Source organism: Coturnix japonica, chromosome 3, assembly GCF_054131305.1.
Source record: "Coturnix japonica strain WE chromosome 3, WE-NBRP24, whole genome shotgun sequence".
NCBI lineage: Eukaryota > Metazoa > Chordata > Aves > Galliformes > Phasianidae > Coturnix > Coturnix japonica.
Genome location: NC_140665.1, coordinates 87,917,686 through 87,939,336, shown reverse-complemented (window position 1 = coordinate 87,939,336; position 21,651 = coordinate 87,917,686). Strand labels below are relative to the sequence as shown.

At 36.4% G+C, this 21,651-nt stretch overlaps 1 protein-coding gene across 2 annotated transcripts in view; it reads left to right on the top strand.

The window, feature by feature from the left end:
- The window catches only part of PXDN (peroxidasin), a 73,347-nt gene that overhangs the window by 24,606 nt on the left and 27,090 nt on the right, over window positions 1–21,651 (top strand). Inside the window, exons 4-12 of one of the 2 annotated variants that reach the window (XM_015859355.3) lie at window positions 4,387–4,458; window positions 11,790–11,861; window positions 12,374–12,445; window positions 14,108–14,277; window positions 15,435–15,552; window positions 17,730–17,899; window positions 18,318–18,590; window positions 19,425–19,541; window positions 20,702–20,860. In XM_015859355.3, coding sequence (XP_015714841.2) covers window positions 4,387–4,458; window positions 11,790–11,861; window positions 12,374–12,445; window positions 14,108–14,277; window positions 15,435–15,552; window positions 17,730–17,899; window positions 18,318–18,590; window positions 19,425–19,541; window positions 20,702–20,860 — 1,223 coding nt within the window. The remainder of the gene's footprint in view (window positions 1–4,386; window positions 4,459–11,789; window positions 11,862–12,373; window positions 12,446–14,107; window positions 14,278–15,434; window positions 15,553–17,729; window positions 17,900–18,317; window positions 18,591–19,424; window positions 19,542–20,701; window positions 20,861–21,651) is intronic. The other variant, XM_085542152.1, reaches the window with a different exon arrangement.

Here is a 21,651-nt window from a genome sequence, read left to right as displayed (position 1 = left end):
AAAAGTTTGGTTCAGTAAGCCCCTGTGAAGTGTATTCTATGGAATGAAGGAAACAATTTTTTTCTTCACACTGGAATGTACTGAAGGAGACATTAAAGAGAGAAACAGTATTGCCCTTAAAAAGATAAAAATATTGTTCAGAATCTAGTATCCTATAGTAAAATCATCTGGAATAACTGCGGATAATGGATAATGTGAATATAACTTTTCTTATTTGATAAGATTATTAGCCCATGGTGTTGTGCTTTTATGAGAACAGAAATACTAGCTGTCTAATAGAACTGAAATTATGACAACTATATAAACATTTTTGCAGTTCTATAAGCAAAAGTTTTATATGGTCTTATGCTTTTTGTGGTAATAATTGGTCTAAATCCATATATAAATTAGAAGGAGTCAGATGTTGTTATCAGCTTTTTGCTATGAAACCAAAAGGATACATCTTTCTGCTTTTCTTTCTTTCTTTCTGACTTCTGATTTCTTGTACCTTAATTTTGACAATCTGATTCTTTAGAAAGGATGAAAAAAGCAGTCATAGATAGAACCTCATCCATAACACAGTTTCTTGATGTACTTAAGTAATTATGTGTAGTGCTTTGATCTTACAATACCCTTTTTATAAAGAGAAACACTGCTGGCTACAGTAAACTTTAGAAAGTTGTATTGATATGATCAAAATAATTGGTAATATTTTTGAAATTTGCTCCTGCTCATATGAGAGATATGTGGTATGCTGAGTCTATTTTATTGACTTCCTGGGAAATTTTCAATTTACGTTTTGCTTGTTCAGTTAATGGAGTTATTCAGTTAATACTTAGAGAGAAAACAGAAAAGCTTCTCAGTCTTGCTCTCAGTCTTGAAATATAGCTGTTGGTGGGCTTGTGGAAACTGTTAGATTGTTCTTGATCCTGAATACCAGCAGTTTATTCTCCAAGATAGAAAATAATTAGGAATTGAAGCGGGAGATGTATTGCACTTTGAAGTTGTAGGATGTGAAATCGGCAGTGTTGAAAGTGAGCCTAAGATAAGAGAGAGTTTGAGGATAAAACATGGAAAAATATAAAATATAGTCTAGCAAAGAGCTTTTCAGAAGAAAAAGAGAAGGTGCTTTATATTTACAAAGCAGTAAGCTAGTGTGAAGGAAACTATGTATATCAAAATGGAAAATAAAAATTTTGGTAAAACATTTGGGTGTGTTTACTTAATAAGAAGTGGAAAGGTAAGGAATTGGATATTAGGGATTGTGGGAACTGAGGCTGCATGGAACATATCAGTTCTGAAAATACTTAGAAGGAATGATCAATATTTGCTTTGCAGTTGGTGAATGAAGCCATGGTGGTAGAAGAGGTGTTGTAGGTTTGCCAAACTGCAGAGTTGCTGGCCTCACCCTTCCCAATGTCAGATTATGTCATATTTTCTTCTGTGCCTTCTGCTGTCAAAGTCACGTTACTTTTTCCTTTGAATGCCTCCAGTGATTTCTGATCTCATTTCTCTGTGTGTCATGTTGCTAATTCCACCAACAACCTTCTTTACATTTCTGTGTTAATCTCTCTGCTGCTTTTATTTACTTCTCAGTTTTTTTCCACACTATCTGATACTGTCAATACCTTTTCTTTTTTCTCCTGTTCCAAAGAAATATATGTGGATCTGAATTTCATTGTATCACATGACTTTTTATACAGTTCATTTAAAAAAAAAAAAAACAAAAAAACAAAAAATAACATGGTTCTTATAAGGAACGTAATAGTCTTTGATTTGAAACTATTTCTTTCTAATTTTCTGATAACTGGTTACCTATTTATTAATTTCTGAAGTGTATGGCCAGTAACATCATCAGCCTTACTTGCATTTCCAGCAAGTGTTTTTTTTTATTTCTGAATTCTTCTGAAAAGAATAGTAAGTTCCAGAAATTAATCTAATATCTAAATAGAATATATCATCTTGTTATCTTAATCTACTGTTTATTCATCCTTTGTAGAATTGTAGTGATTTACTTGTGTTAATAAAGATTTAAGATAAAGTGATAAACTACTTTGCCCATAATTTTACTTTAAATCACTTTTCTACTAATGTGGCTGGATGATAGACAGATATTAAAGGTTAGTGCAGTGTTTGTAAAGTACCTTTCTAAAAGGCAAAACAGCCTTTTAGAAACACATATAGTTTTTTACAAGTGCTACTTAATTTTATTTTCTGTTCTCTCCTCATTAGGTGAGTATATATATTTTTTCTCTTTCTGTTAATAATCTTATGGAAACATCAACGTGGCCAAGTGAAAGTGTGGTTGTCATATCCTTCATATTACATGTGTACCTTTTTGTAACTTTGAGTTTTCTCTCTGGATGGGGAAAGTGGTGGACTGAGATCAGTTGACTGTCCTGCTTCTGAAGGAAATCTGATCAACATGAGAAAAAAAAAAGTAGTTTAATGTTGAACATAGACCAAAAAATAAAAGGGTTACTCCATTCCTGACAGTGTGGTTGTAAATGTCTGAAAAACCAGTCATTTTCCCAGTCATCTACTTATGTTCTTCACTCTGCTTTACTTGGTCTTCAGAAAAATAAATAAATAAAAAATTTAGCAAGGTTTCTGATAGAAATTATTTCTTTTTAACTAAGCTGATTGATTATTAAAGGTATCTGAAACCACCCTCATTGCTGGGTCGAATCAGAATGTTTGCACTCAGAGAAGTAAGAGAAATTTCCAAACGGCTAAGCAGGGCATGTTAAGAAAGGAAAACAGTGCCTTCACTGTTCAGTCTTGCAGGTTTTCTGAGGAGTAAGAGGAAATGAGGTATTTAACATTCTTGCTATAGAAAAAAAGTAGGAATTTGTACCATACAGACAGGAAAACCGAGGAGACAAAATCAAAGACTATGCAATATTATGCAAAATAAGCATAATACACCTGCGCTCTCTCTTTTTACACAAATTTCTATGTCTTTACAGATATTTCAGATGGCCAAATTATTTTTTATCATTTAATTTCTTCAGTCTTTTGAACATTTTAAAAGCGTCACGACTTTTCTGCTTTTTAGTTATTCTGTCATTGGAGGTACTATACACTTTGTGTAGATGAATGTTTTTGTTATATATATATATTATTGTGTTCAGATCTTGGCAACTGATTTGTTGGAAAACTTTAGATTCAAGGAAAAGACACTACTCCATATTGTTCCCCAAAGTTGTCATGAGGTACAGTCAGATGCCTACAACTTCTTGAGGACTGTTGTGAAGCGTTGGCCTTTATCAAGTCAGTTTAAAACTGCCATGAGTTCCAGCAGGGCAGATATTTTATCTGTTTTCTCAAAAGATCTTTGCAGTGTTTCAAGTTAGTTAATGAAAGCTGCAACAATAAAAATAAATAAATAAATAAAACAAAACAAAAAAACAAAAAAACAAACTACTAATAAATCTAATAAAGCCATTTGTGGTTCCAAATCTTTTCATCCTTTTTTCATAGACATCTATGCCTGATTAACTCGGTTTCAAAGCATTTGTCAAATAGTTGAGACAGTTCTTACTGTGAATTTGTTCCTAACCCAGCCTAACAGATTAGCTGACATCGAACCCATAAACTATAGTTATCAGCTAAACTGTATGATTTTTCTCAAACATTCTCTCACTAAACCATCTTAAATATTAAAAGCCTGATGATAATAGATTTGATCACATACTCCAATCCTTCCAGAACCAGGTGTATTTTAATTCTGTGGAAAAGGTAGAGAAAGCACTTGTGAACATACTGGTACTCTGCATTTATTTATTCAGGTTGTATTGTGAATGGGGACCTGATGTCCATCTTCTGTATGGTATAAAACAAATATACAATGCTGTTTTATTGATTCAGTATCAACACTTTGGCTTGTACATTTTTTTGGTAAATATTCAAAATGTGACACAGATGGCTTTATATCACTCTTTGTTCTCTAAGTCCATTCAAAAGACAAATTCTGTCACAATATTCACATTTGTACCAGTATTCACATGAGATATTTTAATAAAATAAGAGGCCTGGTGTATTCCTGAAAAGGCAACTGTTGCAATCCTGTCCCATTAAGATGAATTTATTTTGACTTTTGACAAGTCCACCAAGAAAATGAGGGGCAAAGAAACAATAAGTCATACTGGTGAGAACTGGGAAGCCAAAGATAAACCAGGTGATCAACCTACAAGGCCCCATAGTTTTGATTTTCTTGGCAAACATTTGGGATGAATTCTCAAACGCAAAGTGTTTTTATGTGTATGTGTTTAGTTTTTGTTTTGTAATTTTTTTTTCCTAATATGTAGTGAAAAAACTGTCTTCATGTGTCAACTTAATTCTTCTTTCCCACCTTCATGTAGCTCCTGTTTGTGTACTAATATTACTGATTGTTTCTTGTTTCAGCTATTTGTACAAGAATGAAATCCAGTCAATTGACAGGCAAGCATTTAAAGGACTTGCCTCTCTAGAACAACTGTAAGTGCCTTTTCTCTTCTGTGCTGTCATCTCCATGATTCCCCTGCAGAGGAAAAGCGCACACCCTGATCCTTACATCCTGCCTGCATGCTTTGCATGTCTACTGTCAATGGATTGTTAGTTAGAGAGCCCCATAATCATCTGCATGTGGAAAAACAAAATTGATCTCTGTGTCAAATTCCTCATTTCCGTGTTTGTCTTTTTAAAAAAAATTCTCATTTGCATTCCCCATGTTGCTAGGTGATGTGAAAGAGCTTTGATGAAGAGGCAGAATAATGGTGGAAAATGTTGAAAAAACTATGTATATTGCTTAGAGAGAGATTTTATTTCATTTCTGTAGATTTTATGATATTGTGATTACTTTGACTGCTGCAGTTACTTTGTGAACTAGTATCTTGAAGTTTAACTTCGTATTGCTGTATTTTAAAACAAAATTTGTTTGTTTTTATGAACAGATAGCATTACTGTGCATTCGCTATAGCAGTGTTTTGAAAAACAGAGCCATAAAATGCATAGCTGTTTAACAATCTGACTACCAAATAACAACACTAGATTATTCAATCTTGCAGCATGTGAATTGTGAGAGCTCAAAAACTCTATTATACTAAGACATATGACAGTTTCCTTCATAGTATAAAAATCTAGTGAACATTAGTGGACAAGGTGTGCATATGAAATAAAATGGTTCTTCAGAATGTGTACAAAGTTATTCAAGCTCATGTTAGAGGGAAGTAGATATCATTTGTTTCCTTAACGTTTCTCTTCCTTTACCTCTTGCTCTAGAAATGATTACTGCAGTATATTGACAGCAACTGGTAGGGCTTACTAGCATGTTGGCGGCAAGTTTGGTTTTCTGTGTAGAAATTTAAACTCTGAGATCCATTTATTGAATCTCTGATGATTCCAAAATATGCCACAGGTCTGATATGCTGCAAGTGGCAACAGTGTTACATTCTTCTTCTTTTTCTCTTTTTCCTGTTCATCAGTGTTAAGGCTAAAAAAAAACCTCTAAACTCTACAGATATAATTGTGGGTCATTAGCATGTTCTCAATGGACTTTTCCACTAGGCTGAACTTGAGCCTCTCAGCCAGCAGTGATATCATACTGTGACATCAATGTTATTCTGTACAAAATCAAGTTTTTAACAAAGTCAGCACCATAAAGAGGTTCTGGCTGTGTAAGATCTATTTTACCTCATTATCTTTGAGGAAAGATAGCGTTCACAAAGCTAAATCATGTGAATGTGTACCCAAATCCTCCAGCTTTACATTGTGACAAGGTCAATAGCTTCATGTGATGTTTCCAGATTACAGGTCTGTGTAGCCTTGATCATGAAACACACTTTGTGACCTGGATGCATTGACTTGACCAAATATTATTCTCCTTGCTCAGCAGAGTTCTTGAAGCAGAGGCTGTGGGTCTTCACCTCAGGAGAATACCTGTTTCACAGTCATATTATGTGCTCTAGTGAAACAGAATGAAACTGATGGTTGTTTGGTTTTTTTTTAAATTTTATTTTTATTTATATTAGTTGGACTACACACATTTTTCTTGCTTTTTTTTTTTTTTTTTTTTTTTTTTTTTTTTTAAATTTAACTTTGAAATTTCATTCACCAGCGGTAGTGGGGAGAAGCTGTATGTACACTTTAGCTGAAATGGACCATTGCATGGATGTAAGGGAAGAAAAAGAACAGCAGCTGCAAATGCTGCTCCTGGCAGGATCCCACTAAAACCTCTGCAACAGATTCTTTACTGCTGATGTAGTTGAAATACCTTTTTATTTTTATTTTTTTCTTTTTAAAATTTCTGCCAAGACAATAAGATCTTTGAATCAGACCTTGAAACTCACTTGTGCTAGAGTAAATTCTAAGAACACTTGGCAGTTTTGGGTGCTTGAACACAATGAGAACTTGAGCCATACGTATTTCATCACATAACTCTTCAGCCAGGCAGGACATGAAGGGAGAAAGCCATCAGATTTATAAGCAGACAGTTAGGACCAGTTTAGACCTTGCTGAATCTGCAATACGTGTGTTTGGATCTGGCAAATATGACACAAACCTTCAGGAAACTTGCATTTTTTCAGAGCAGATGCTGGAAGACATCCAAGGCACTTGAAAGGCAGCCAAGCCTGCCCTTGCGTGCTTGTGTTTGTGCAGCTCTGATATACCTCTGTATGCCCCTGTGTAAAACTGAACTGCGCTAAAATGTCATAGATACCTGTCTTGTGGGAGGGTTGTGAGTTTTTGGCATCTAGATCCCAAGCTTGAGCTCTACATTCAGTCCATTTCCAGATACATGCACTTGTTGGTAGGTGGATTTTCTGGTGTATTTTTGAGATCTCAGTTAAAAGCTTTGCGTGTATTAGGGACAAAATGCTTTCTCTGCAGTCTGTAATTATTGGGAGTCACCCAAGTATTGCTGGGATTATTTAAATCTGCTTTTTCTTAATGGAATACAAATTAAATATTTTCCTTTGACTTTCATATTAACATATGAATTTTGAATTTTGTAAACTGTTCCTAGAGACATGCTGCAATTTGTATTCACACATATATCTTTGGGGAAATCAATACATGAAAAATATTATCTTACGTGCAGTGACGCAGCTTCTTACATTTATTTATTTTTCCAAATTCAATTTTCAATAGCCTTCAGCTGTTGCTATGTGTTGGTTTTTGTTGTTGTTTCTTTAAGTTTTATATTACAAAGAGTTCCTGCTTGCTACATAAACTTCTGGGAGTTTATGTATGTTTATCACATTGGAGTCTGATTAAAGAAGTGTGACAAAGGGACTTGAGAATCGTAGAATCATTAAGACTGGAAGAGACCACCTAGATCATCTAGTTCAACCATCACATGCAGTACCTCTCTGTTATTCTTCAATAAGATTAGCTATGGTCAAGCAATCTAAGTGGCTGGAATCTTGCTTTATTTTGAAAATCTTTAAAGAACAGATTCAATAATCTCCTTATGCATCTCGTTCCAGTACTTTATACCATTACTATAATATCTAATCTTAATCTCTTTCCCTATGATTTCAGCTGTTAATTCTTATCATACTTGCCTACTGCCTGGGCAGGACAAGTTCTTGGATAAATCCAGGAAAATCTGTTTATTTTCTTTCATTTCTCATTTTGTTTACTCAAAGTGGCAAACATACTGTTTAGATGTTCAGAACATATATTATAATCTGCTAATGAATTTTAAGTAATTCTCCAAAGATGTGGAGATGCTATTAAAAATGAACATTTGGCACATAAAAGTGATCCTCTACAATAACATTATGCTGTGGAAGATAGGATTCTAAATTTAGTCCTGTGAAAGAGGGCAGGAGTTACTGCACATGTTCATCTTCTAAGAGTAGTCATAACAAAGAAAAAGTCTGTACTATGCTTACTTTATGAAATCTTTATATTCCTCTAGGTGTGGTGTGTTCACTATAGCCTCTTTTTTCTTCAAATACTCTGTTTCCTGCTTGATAATAAATTCAAAGTCCTAAATGGAAGACACAAGGATCTTTAAAAAATATTTGTATATGCTTTTTTGCTTTTTTAAAAAAAATAAAAAATAAAAAAAAATCCTAAATGAAAGTCTTTTTAATTTCAAATTCATTCCATCTTGCAGGCTTTTTTCAAGAGCCTATTATCCTGTGAACATAAAGATGTCTATGAAGACATGACAATGAGAGATTATTTCTTGAGTATGATAACCTTTTAGATGAATTTTCAGTCCAAGAAATTTTCATAATAATTAGAAAACTAACCTCCCTTTAAAAAGAAACTCATTTATGTGCTCCATGCAAGGAAAGAGCTAATATATTAACAGTAACAGGAGGGCTAAAAAGAAACTTCCATTGTGGGATGTGACAGGGAATGGGATCACTAAGAATAAGGGAAAAAAAGGCTGAGATTCTCAGTGTCTTCTTTATGTCTGTCATTTGTAATCATACCAGTTATGCTTGAGGTACTCTACCTCCTGACCTGGAAGTCAGGGATGGGGAGAAGAATAAACTCCCCACAATTCAGAATAAGACAGTTAGAAACCTTCTAATGCTTCTAGACTGTTCATGGGATCCACTCAAGGGAGCTGATGGAGGTGATTGCTAAGCCACCTTCCACCATCTATCAGCATTCCTGGTCAACTGGAGAGGTCCCAGAAGATTTGTGACATGCTATTGTGACTGTCTTCTCCAAAGAAGAATTGTAAGGAGAATCCAGGGAACTACAGACCTGTCAACCTGCCAGGGAAGGTTATGAAGCAGATCATCTTAAGCAAAATCACACAGCATGTGTGGGACAACTGGGAGATCAAGTCCAGACAGCATGGGCTGATGAAAGGCAGGTTCTGCTTGACCAGTCTGATCTCCTTTGATGGTCAAGTGACTTGTCAGGTAGATGAGGGAAAGGCTGTTTGTGTAGTCTGCCTAGACTTCAGCAAAGCCTTTTAATACTGTTCAGTATTCTCCTGTAGAAAATGGCAGTTCCTGGCTTGAAAAGGTATACTTTTTGATAGGAAAAGAACTGATAGGCTGGCCAGGCCCAGAGAGTGGTGATTAATGGAATTAAAATTAGCTGGTGACTGATGATGATTAGTGTTCCCTAGGGGTTGGTATTGGAGCCTGTCCTGTTTAATATCTTCATTGATGACCTGGACGAGGGTATTGAGTGCACTCTCAGTAATACTGCAAATGACACCAAGCTTGGGGGAAGTGTCAATCTGCCTGAAGGCAGGAACGTCATTCAGAGTGGTTTGGATCTCTGGACTGAAGCCCATGAGATGAAGATTAAGGAGAAAAAGGGATAGTTCCTTCACTTTGGCCCCCACAACTGCAGGCTTGGAGGAGAGTGGGTGGAAGACTGTGTAGAGGAAAAGGATGTGGGGTCATTGGTTGTTACTCAGCTGAACATAAGGCAGTGGTATGCATAGGTGGCCAAGAAGGCCAATGGCATTTTATCTTGTATCAGAAATAGTGTTGCCAGCAGTAGCAGGGATGGCTCAGCTCTGTTGAGGACACACCTGGAGTACTGTGTTCACTTGGGGCCCCTTACTACAGGAAAGCCCTGGAATGTGTCTAGAGAAAGGCTGGTGAGAGGTCTGGGACGGAAATTTTATGAGGAGTGTGACCTTATAGCTCTCTACATCTACCTGAAAGGAGGCTATGGTGAGATGGGGATCAGCCTCTTGTCCTGGTTAACAGTGATAGGATAAGAGGCAACAGCCTCAAGTTGTGCCAGGGGAGGTTCAAGTTGGATGTTAGGAAAAGCTTCTCTCAAAGAGTGGTTAGTTATCAGACTAGATGATCCAAGTCATCTCTAATCCATGGACCTGGGAAAGGGACTGTGTGCTTCAGTGTGCCTTTTTTCCCACAACCTTATTTGTTGTAGTGAGAGGTATTACCTGAACATACCTATCTTGCCTTGTCATTACCAGAGAAATACTCAAAGCATGTAGGAAGGTTATTTTATTGAGTGACTAAGAAGGTATGTTTGCAATGGACTTGTGGGTAATAACAATGCAAAGAGAATTAACTATGCTAAGAATAAAAGTAATCCCTGCTTGCTGCATAAGATAGAATGGTGCATGTATTTATTTATTTATTTATTTATTTATTTATTATTCAAAAGCAAAGCTTTTAAACAGAGGTTTAAACAGTGACCCACTCCACTAACCCTTCCTCAGGGCTGAGTCTCACTGAGGGATCTCTGCTGTTCTCTGTGGTATTAGATAAAACGCCTTCGAGATGTCTTTCTGTTTAAGTTAGAGGAAGATGGCCAGTATTTTCAAAAAATGGCCTGTAGACTGATAGGCAGAAGCTTATTACTCATTTTGTGCTTCATAATGCAAACAGAATCAAAGCCTGTTCTCATGATGATCCGTGGCTGTAGGCATGCTTGATGCTCTGATGCGCCTGATCGTGTCTGTACAGTTTATTGATTTTCTTTCTTTCTTTTCTCCCATGGCCTCAATTCATTGCTGCCTGGCATTGCTCGTGCTCTGGCTTTACTCTGGGGAGCTGGGCGGCTGCCAGCCACGCGCCTGGCATCTGTGCTCCATGCATCCTCTTGTGCTCATAGATCCAGCACCCGCAGCCACCTATGCTGGGGCCCACAGGCCCTGCAGGAGCTCCCATTGCGCTCCTATAATTCTGCTGTGGGATTGATTTTATTACTTTTGTTTGTTTGTTTGTTTTCTCCCCAGCAGATTTGACAGTCTGAGATTTTCTCTCTCTTTCAAAATGATGAGCTTTTTTTCATTCTTCAGCCCATGGTGATGTTCTTGAGTTTGTCAGAGGTGGCAGGAAATTTTGAGAGGATTCATATGACTATAATTAGGATCCAAAGTCTATAAAACCCTTTCACAGCTTTCACAGTTCCTTCAGTTCCTTTTTGTTCTCTCCCTCTGCAAAGCAGTGGGGTACTTACACAGCACAGTCAGGGCTGGCACGAGCCTGTCGTTGGTCCTTATGAATAGCCCATTGTAACACCAGTTGAAGATTAATAATCTGGGTAATTGCCCTGTTCTGTTAGACTCCTTCAGTCACAGGGTTAACAGCTGTACAGTATTCGTTGCTGCATAGCATTAATATCTTACATGAGCATCAGTAGTTCAGCAAACAGCACAGCTGCATTAGTTAACTGTACACCAGTTGCTGGAAATGCCCTTTGTCTAGGAATGTCTCAGTCAAAATAATTTCTTTTTTTCTTACTTTTTTTTTTTTTTTTTTTTTTTTTTTCATTTGATATTGGGAGATACCTTAGATATCTTTGGGATATTTCTCCCAATATCCCCATTTGATATTGGGAGATATCTTAGATACTTTAGATGGCGGGATTCATGGACTAGCACAGGTTGTCAGCATCTTTTGAAATTTTCACTTAATGTGATGAAAATGAAAACAGTTACATGCTAAAATTATTCTGTGGGAAAGTAAATGTTTTCAGAACAAGATGCAACACTGTAAATTTGATAATTTAAAATTGATAATTTTTTACTCATTCAAGGATGCTCACTAATGAAAGCTGGACTTGGCAAAATAATTCTTAAAGTAGTGTCTCCAAAAATATCCAAAGTAAATGTCTGAACAATTTTTTTTGCATGTGTATTTGTATACAATGTGTACTGGTCTGTAGATCCTCCTTGTTTGTCACATCCCATAATTCTCAGAATTAAGTACAGGTCCAGATTTCAGAGGAAAGTTAAGCTGCTACATCATGACTGTCATTTAGATTTGTAAAACAACTGTAAGCAGTAACAAGATGTTTTATAAAATTTAGTTTCATTATGGACACTGTTTCAGCATTTCTCTCTTTGTTTAACATATTTTCAGGTATCTGCACTTTAATCAAATAGAAACATTGGATCCTGAGTCCTTTACCCATCTTCCAAAACTTGAAAGGCTGTAAGTTTGTTTATCTTGGGGTAAGATATGGAAGAGTCAGCTTGCTTCTTTGTTTAAATTAACTCAGGTGTTTTAGTCTTTTTTGTTTGTTTGTTTGTAATTTTAACTGTTAAGCAGCTTTAGCCAAGAACACCTTGTGCAGGCTGACCTTTGGAACATTACTTGTGTTATATTTTTCTGTTGTAGAACAATTTGTCAAGTAATTCTGATTGATATTTGGCCTAAATTAATGTTGTGAATGAGGAAGATTTATATTTTGAACTCACTTCTTTTTTGGCTGTTATTTTACTATCTTGCGTCTTTTTTTTCCCCCCATATGGACACACCAAATACACTTTAGAATTTATCAAAAAAATTATTAGCCAATGAATTAATAAAAAGGATTATTTAAAATATATATATATAAAATTGTAAGATTGCTTTCTCTTAAACCACATATAGAAGAACCTAAATGAAATGCATACGTGTTAAAATCTGAAATACTACATGCATATTTCTGTGCTTTTTAACAGATTTTTACATAACAACAGAATAGCTCATTTGATTCCTGGAACATTTAGTCACTTAGAATCTATGAAGAGGCTGTAAGTAAATTAAACTATTATGCTGTATCTCATCTTGCAATGTTTGTCTTCCTTGACAAGTCTTTTCATTGTGTAACTATTATAAATAATTTTTTTTTTGACTGTGCTCCAGTTGCTTACTTACAGAGTGAGACAATTGCTTCATATCCTACCATCTTTAATGACTAAATCTTTTTGTTTGTTTTCTGTCTTCAAGTTATTTGTAGTCATATGATCATGTTCACCATCAGCCTTTTGTCATGTAGACTAAATAATACACACAGCTCTTCTTTTTTTTTCTTCCTTGTCTTTGTCTTACTAGGTGATCCTCGCATGTTATCCCTGACTAGTAGATTATTTGAAATTGCTTTGTTTGATTATTCTTCTTATCTGATTATAAATAATGTCTGCTGAAAGATGCTCAGAGATGCAAGAATGTAATTATTATCACTTTCAAAACCCAGTTCCTCTTTAGATGCCGTTCAAATGGAAAATTAGAAGCATCTTAGTTCCTCAGGAGCCCTTCAGATTTTGGCTTGATCTTGACAGTGTACAGCGAGACTCTGTTTAGAGTCACCAAAGGCAGCCATTTAAAAAAAACCAAAAACATAGCCTTTCATTGGGAGGACCACTGAGGGTGGTCTGCGCCACACAAACTCATCTGCCAAAAGAGATCACAAGGGAAATAATAAGATGATGTTACTGCAGCACTGCTGCCTTAATGCCATTGAGCCAGTTTTGAAACCATACTTTTAACTGCAGAGAAGGGGTGGAATAAGGTAAATGTTGATGATGTATCCACCTTGCTGGAGTAGCTGCTTCACTCATACAGTCCCTGAGGTTTTGTGGAGCTCAGGCAAACAAAAAAAGGATGCTTCTTCATATAATGGTTAAGTAAAGCAGTCTTTTGATAGTGGCTGATACTGGAATGGTGCACTGGGCTGGACTGACCTGCTCTCTTCTGAGCTGATACAGCTTATACCTAGAGGCATCTGTAAGGCAGCTTGTAGAATGGTTTTCTTTGTTCTCGCCTGTTTATCACAGATCAGCAAGAAATACAGAGTCTCTGGACATTTGAACTACAGGTTAATAAATAAATAAACAAGAGAGAGAGAATATCGGCCGTTGATTTTTGTTTTTGTTTTTGTTTTTTGTTTTTCCCTACAGGGCTTTATCCTAGAAAGTGCAGTGTTCCACATAGTAACTGCAAAGTCAAATTTATGGGTTTCTCGTTATAGGCAGGTGTGTTCAGAGGTTACTGACCCACTAAACTCAGTGAGAGCTTAGCCCTTAAAGAAAACTGTGGGTCTTTGTCTCAGTTGCCTGATCAGCAAAATGGGAAGTTGTAAAACTGTCAAGTTAACTGTGAGGTTACTGCAGTAACATATATTAAACAGAAAAATAATGTGGGGAGAATTGAATATGTTCCTTATGTAAGCAAAGTTTGTATAACTTCTAAGTAAATTCAGATTTATGTCTTTGAATTCTGAGGTTAGAAGAGAGATGTGTATCTGCTTGCTAGGTTGAACACAAGCCTATCCATGTGGTAGAAATAATGCACGTTTTTGTAATACGGACTGCCAGAATGCATATAAGCATAGTGACAAACATCTGTATCTGAGACTGCCCTTTGTAAACAGTTTGAGCATGCTAACAGGAGCTGTGGCTGTTTGTTCCATGCAGACGTTTAGATTCAAATGCTCTTCACTGTGACTGTGAAATCCTTTGGCTGGCAGAGCTGCTGAAGACATACGTGGAGTCAGGCAATGCTCAGGCAGCCGCTACCTGTGAATACCCACGCAGGATCCAGGGGCGGTCAGTGGCCACGATAACACCAGAGGAACTGAACTGTGGTGGGTTTGCTGCTTTATGCTGACTTCTTCAGTGTATTGAACATAGCCAGACTGTGGGTGGTTGGTTAGCATTTGCTCTTCTGTTCCCTTCAGTAATACTGAGAACTTTGAGTTAACAGTGCTGATTTCCAGAAATCCCTCTGTGTTCCTTCACTGTTTTTTGTCTGCTTCTGGCACTATTGGTAGCTTTTACACTGAGACTATGTTTACTGAAACAAATATATTCACATTTGAAAATTGGTATCGAGAAATTTAATATGATTATTCAGGAGGAAATTATTTTTCATTTTATGTTTCAGATTTGATTGCCAACTAGGGTTTTTAATGTTATTGGTGTCATATGATCCCTTTTGCAGGGGGGAGAGCATAGTTGTCCCTGATTTCACAGAATTTGTTTAAAAGCCCTGTTAACTGTGTTGTGTTAGGTTAGGGTTTTCTTTTACTCTTCTGTATATATAGGTTGTGCACAGGCACTGAAACCCTCTGTTGCTACAAGATTACTGCACACCCAGGGCTCAGCTCCCTTTCTGAAACTGAAATGAAGGTTTTTTTGCCAGGTGATAAGAATTTTCCTAACTTGCCCTTTTGTTTGCATGTTGGGTATGATTCTGACAGGAAGAATTTATAAGTGTCTGCAAGATTCTTGAATAATATAGAAAAAGAAGGTTTAATGTGAGAATAATTCATATGGCATCCTCCCAGCTCTCTGCAGATCTAAGGAGCCAGAATAGGGAAACTGCAGGAAACAAGCTGGACAAATTATTCTGTAGGAGGTAGGGTTAGGTGCTGATAGTTATCTAAAGGAAGTTATTTTAAATGGCACTTGTGCTTGCTGCTTTAAAGTTTGTTCTTCATAAGCAAATTGAGCCTTTGTTCAAATAAACTACTTTAAAACCTGATACAAATTTGCACAATCCATTTCCAGTCTGATTAAAGTTCCCAGGAAACAATGGAGGTCAGTAAGGCAGCAGTCATTTTTAGATAGGTAAAAATGAGTTTAATCCTGATTAAGTTTACAAATGTTTAATCTTTAAACATTTGTGTTTAAATGTTGTGAAAAATATTTTTAATAAGGTAAATAGAAAAGTGTTTATTTTCCATTCTTCAGTAGTTTTGAAACAAGTAAGGGATCCTTATACATTTTATTTTTGATACAGAGAGGCCAAGAATTACATCAGAGCCTCAGGATGTTGACGTTACCTCAGGGAATACAGTGTACTTCACTTGCAGAGCTGAAGGCAATCCTAAACCAGAAATTATTTGGCTTCGAAACAAGTAAGTTCAAAAAAGGAAGAGAGGAACTCGATGTAAGTATGTTTGTGTGTGTACATTGCTGGGTGCATGACCAAATGCATAACTTCTAACATTTGGAATAGTAACAGCAGAAACATATTCTAATAAAAAGTAGTATATGGCGAATAATAGCCTGGATCTGTTTTATTAGTAATTCTAAACTCTTAAGAGCTGATAATTTTAGAAGTGATTATAATAAGTAAACTTTTCAACTGTCGTCATACATACAAAGATGCTTTCAGCTGTAAAACTTTAAATCACTTGAGTGTAAGTACCAGAAAATCCAACATGATCACATTGCACGTGCAGCTGGTGATCTTAGCTAGTGTTTGAATGTGCAGTTTAGCTCCATTTACATCATGTTTTGAGGCTGAATGATAGTTGCTCTTATACAGAGATCCAGATAGACATAAGTTGGGTTTCAGAAGAGTTGGTCTTTGAACGCTAACTCCAAATCAGGAAGATTTCCTCTGAGGTATAGCTTCATCCCAGAGGAGGAAAGATGATATATCAGTTGCCCTGGGCCAATACATGGTGGCATATGCATACATCATAGGGTTGTATGGTAATTCTTGTGGGAGAGAACTTCCACAGGTCTCTAGTGCAGCCTTCTGCTCCAGGCAAGGTCACCTGTGGGAACACCTCAGACTGCTCAGGGCTTTATCCAACTGGATCTTAAAATCCTCCGAGGGTGGAAGTGGCACAAAATCTCTGGGCAACCTGCTTGAACATTTCTCCTTGCTGCTTGAGAGCATAGGGTCTATAAAAACATGTGCATCTCTTGGGGGCCCATGGGCCAGCCTATATGCTCAAGTTCTGCCCAGGCCCTGTCTTTCATCAGAGCCAGGTGCAACAGAGTGGAATCAGCTACATTGCAACATTTCATATGCCCTAAGCCTATGCAGATTTACAGTGGACAGATGATTTGTGAGTTTACTGCTGGCTTAATCAGACTTTGCCTTATTAACTCTCTTAAACAAATGGAGAACTGGATCTGGAAAACAGATTCCTTCACAGTTCAGAATAAAGTGAATTGTTTTAGTTTGTTAGTTTCTGATACAACAGAGCGAGGTGGAGGCATAGTTCTGCAACTTTCTGCTGATTTCAGTGAGAACTCTACATAAGGCAAGGTTACAGCATTTATGGAGTATGAAAAGAGCAGAGCCTTAAACTTGGATGGTATAATTATTTCATTAAAATTTTCTTTGGCTTATGAACTTTTTATAATAAACAAAAAAAAACCCTGTGTATTCAGAATACACATATGAAAGAGTTTTAAGAAGAAATTTGAGCTTGGGTGTGGGATTATTGACTCTGGCTTGTTTCCTGGCTACATGAATGAGAGCAAAGCTTTCTGCAAGGTAGTTGAATATGGCAAGATTACAGTCAAAAGGCATTAACCTGTTGAGCAGTTGTTGAATGTCGCAGAGATCAGAAATTGGTCTTGGTTTTGTACACAAGAGATGAGCTCTTCAGCCCTCCTCTGTGCTTTCTTCATAACGTAGTGAGGGATGGAATGAGAAACAGTTCCTTCAGTACAATGCCCTTACTGTACTAAGATTATGTCAAGAAATGTTGCAAACATGACAGCCTGATGAGCTGATTTTGACTTACATTTCTATCCAGTGCAAAGTTCAGTCAGGTTCATAAGTGCTCCTTGAACAATCCAGAGGCAGACTGGCACCAAGATAGTTTTATACAACTAGTCCTCCTCCTAGTAGAACAGATTTTCAGTATTCAGTAGTGTACATCTGGAGGAAACGTTTGAAATTGTTTTGCCACTTAGAAAAGCTTGTATCCTCAAAACAGAATGAGACAAGCTATGATTTTTTGTCCTTTTTTTTTTTTTCTTTTTTTTTTTCTTTTTTTTTCCCCCCACTTAAGCTTTTACTCAGAAGTATTTTGGCTTTTCATTTTAAAGATGTACTGCTTGCCTTTAAAGAAAAAAGAAAAAAAAAAAAAAAAAGATTATTTTTAGTTTTTCCTCTGCATTTTCATTTTTGGGGAAAACTAAAAGCTCTATTTTATTTAACACAGTAAAAAACTTAAAGATTTTCCAAGTTTTTGGTTAATATAGGGTTTTGTTTTTTTTTTTTATTTGACAGTTTTCTGTGCTTCTGATTTAAAGGTTTAACTCCAGCAGATTATTTTCTTCACAGTAATGAGCTCATTATGAAAGAAGATTCTCGCCTAAACTTGTTAGATGATGGCACGTTAATGATTCAAAATACTCAAGAAACTGACCAGGGCATTTACCAGTGCATGGCAAAAAACGTAGCTGGAGAAGTGAAAACTCAGGAAGTTACTCTGAGATATTTTGGATCACCAGGTAAACATTTAAATAGATAACTGTTTTGATTATAGGACTGCTAAAACAAGATCATAAGATTGCTAAAAGTAGGATTTTTAAAAAATAAGAATGCATTGCTTCTTGTACATTCTTGACATGCAGAATTCTTCTGCTCATGTATTTCTGGAACTCTTCAGACCACATCTCTTTTAGCCTCTGCTTTATGTTTGTGAGTACCAAATTAATGTGCAGAACTGCACCGTTGACAATTGTTGCAAGGAGATTTAAGGAAGAACAAAAAACTAGCATAAGCAAAAAAAGATTAGGATTAAAGCATGCAGTGTTTGCACCAAGTTTAGTAGTACTTTGAAACTAAATTCCACAAACTATTGTAATATTTGTCCAAATTAATTCTCTCAGCTATAAGTCATCTTTAGGCACTGTTCTTTTCTCACAGCCAGGCCAAGTTTTGTGATTCACCCGCAGAACACAGAGGTTTTAGTTGGAGAAAGTGTCACTTTGGAGTGCAGTGCAACTGGGCACCCTCAGCCACAAATTACATGGACCAAAGGTGACAGAACACCTTTACCCAGTGACCCTCGCATCACGATAACTCCATCAGGAGGACTTTACATACAAAATGTCAAGCAGGAAGACAGTGGCGAGTACACCTGTTTTGCAACTAACAGCATGGGTAACATCCATGCTACTGCATACATCATAGTCCAAGGTGAGTAAAATTAAACGTGGAGTGACATGCTGTAAAACATATTATGGAGAGTGTATTACAGCAAATTGTATGGTGTTCTTGCTTTTCTTTTTTTGTACTTCTTTTGTTGTTTTTTTTCTTCTGAATGACCAGAGCCAAGCTGAAGCCACAAGTGTTTTTTCTTTCAATTACATGAGTCCATAGAAATGTCGCTGTGTGTTTCACCAAGAAACCTTTATTTGCAATATGTTCTGATTAACATATTTTTTTCTGTCCTCACTTTAAGGTCTCTGTTTGACAAAGCATTCAGGTTGCACGTGCTTGGTTTTTAAAGCTATGCAAAACTCTCTGTCCATGTGGTTCATTTATCATTCACCAGTGGATGATTGTGTTTTGAGAGCTGAATGAATTCCTTCTCACATTGATAATACCAGTATATTATTGCAGAAACTGGCCTCTATTTTCCTTCTTAGTAAAGGCAAGCAAAAACAGCTAAGGAGACTTTTGACTACATTGCATTTTCTCCATGGTTTATATGAGGAGTTTTTGAAAGACAGAAAAGGAACATATTGTAACCCAGGAACACTTTGACTCTTTAAATCTACTGTACATCTTCCTTTGGATCTGAGGCACTGGCTCCTAGAGATCTTCACTGATGCCAGGGCACAGTATGATGGGATGTTTCTGTTGCATAAGACGTTGCCCTTAATTTTCATCCCTTAAGTTCTTACAGTGTGAAAGGGTCCAATTGACAAACCATTTCCTACCTTTACGAGCATTTTATGTCATACAGAAAACTGTACATCATTTCAGACAGTCATGCATTTTTCAGCTCTTATTTTTTCTCTTTTGTAGCTCTGCCTCAATTTACTGTCACCCCTCAAGACAAAACAGTGATTGAAGGGCAAACAGTTGACTTCCCTTGTGAAGCACAAGGCTATCCACAGCCTGTTATTGCTTGGACTAAAGGAGGTAAGTTTGTTCTGGTTTCACTTTTAATCTGCTAAAATAGAAATCGAAAGCACTAATGAATTGAATGGAAATATGTGTTCAGATGCTTTAATCTCTGAATGAAACAGAGTTCATATCTCCCTTCTTTAGCTAGAAAAGGCAAAATATCCAGCAGAAACTAATTGCCCAAGAGTTTTTTAGTAGAGAGGACTCACTAAAATATATGCCTTCATAACAAGTTCCTGCAAAAATATGTTTAAGAAATGTGAGACAAAACACATGCAGCAGTATCTATTACTGCCAGTTTACAACAGAAGAAATCAAGAAGTCTGTCATTGACTGGAGATGTAAAGTATAGTGGGATGTCTTCTCTTCACAAACCAGACCAGTGAAGGCTACCATCAGTACAATTTTCATCCACCACTTTTCTGTCAGAGTAAGTGCATCAACAGGAACACTGGGATCCAGGATCCACTTTGCTGACTGCTATGTTAGGTGCTGAAAAGATACTAAGTACAGTGAGAAGAAATACTGTAGTGGATGTTGTAAGTAGAGGTAGATGTGCCAGTTCTATTAAATGGAGTAGCTCTAGCAGGAAAAGCAATTAGTAAGAAATTTTGAATTATGATAGATAAAGCAGATTTCTAACAAACACTTGAACATTTTGATTCTGATAATATCCCTTTTTCTCCCTCTGCCAAAGTTGCTGTAATCAAATGAGATGTCCAGAAAGGAAGAAGAGGGTGCAGTAACTGCTGTGCCTTTCATTTCATTTCTGTTGTATTACATTCTGTTCTATTTTTTCAGACCTGTGGGTGATTATTGGTTCTCTAGACGTCTTAGGCAGATGAGATGAATTGTGACTGTCTTACATACAATTATAGAAAATTGTCACTACTACCAAAAGGCATTCTTCTTCTGGTACCCTCTTGTTAGGATGAGAATACTTCTCTTGCAAATGGTGACAGAGGAGAGATCAGGATTATGATTTGATTATTTATATATTTGTCGGTTTGCATTCGGTGATCTAAAGCTTCCAGAAGTTGTTTCTTTTTAAGAGACTTTTATTTGTTTCCAGTGTTATATCAAACTTAAAATCTTCCAGATTTCCCTTTTACTGGAACAAAGAGACTTTGTTCTCTACTGTTATAAATAGCAAATGCTATTGCTCTGTATTTCAGGAGGCCAGTTGTCTGTTGACAGAAGACATTTAGTCCTATCTTCTGGTACCCTGAGGATTTCCAGAGTTGCCCTGCATGACCAAGGACAGTATGAATGCCAAGCTGTCAATATCATTGGATCTCAAAGGATTGTTGCACACCTGACTGTACAGCCTAGAGGTATGTTCTCCACATTAAAATGCATTGTGCTTGTATTATTATTTTCTTTTTCTAAAATGAAGGCATAGCATGTCATATATGTGAATATAAAAGAGGTTAAATTTATCTTAACAAGGTTTTGAAGCAGATTTATAATAAGACTTAAGGTTTCTTCAGAACTTTTGCTGAATGTTACAATGAATATAGGTTGCTGGGTTTGAAATGTAAGGTGTCTTACTAGGTTTTAAAAATTGAATGTGTGGGTCAGTGTGCCCAGATGAACTTTTATTTTAAGCCACCTGAAGAATACATGACCTTAGAATTAAACATGGCCTTTTTGATAAGAGCTTGTTAGAATGGGACTGTATCATTTATTATTTAGAAATCTTGCTGTTCTGGTTGTTGCCCAGCACATCTATCTTTAGATTTTAATAAATAGCATATAGGAAGGCTTTATATGATCTGAGAAGAATGTTGTTCTTCTGGAACAATCTGCTTTATTTATTTATTTATTTATTTATTTATTTTTAATAAAAAGAATGGAGGTTTATTTTGTAGATGGCTGTATTCCTATGCTTGTGAAAGTATTTTGTTTTGAAAGTGTTTACTCATTCTGATAGCATGTTAGACTAAATTCTTAAATGCCTCTCTGCTGCAAAAAAGTATTTTAAACTCCCACCCTGTCAAAGTGCTTCTATACTACAGCAGAAATACAGCTCTTACCATCTTCATAACTTTGTACTTTTCTCATTTTAACATCTGAGTTCTGGGTGTTGATCTTGATTTGAAGGAAACTGGGGCTAAAATATGTT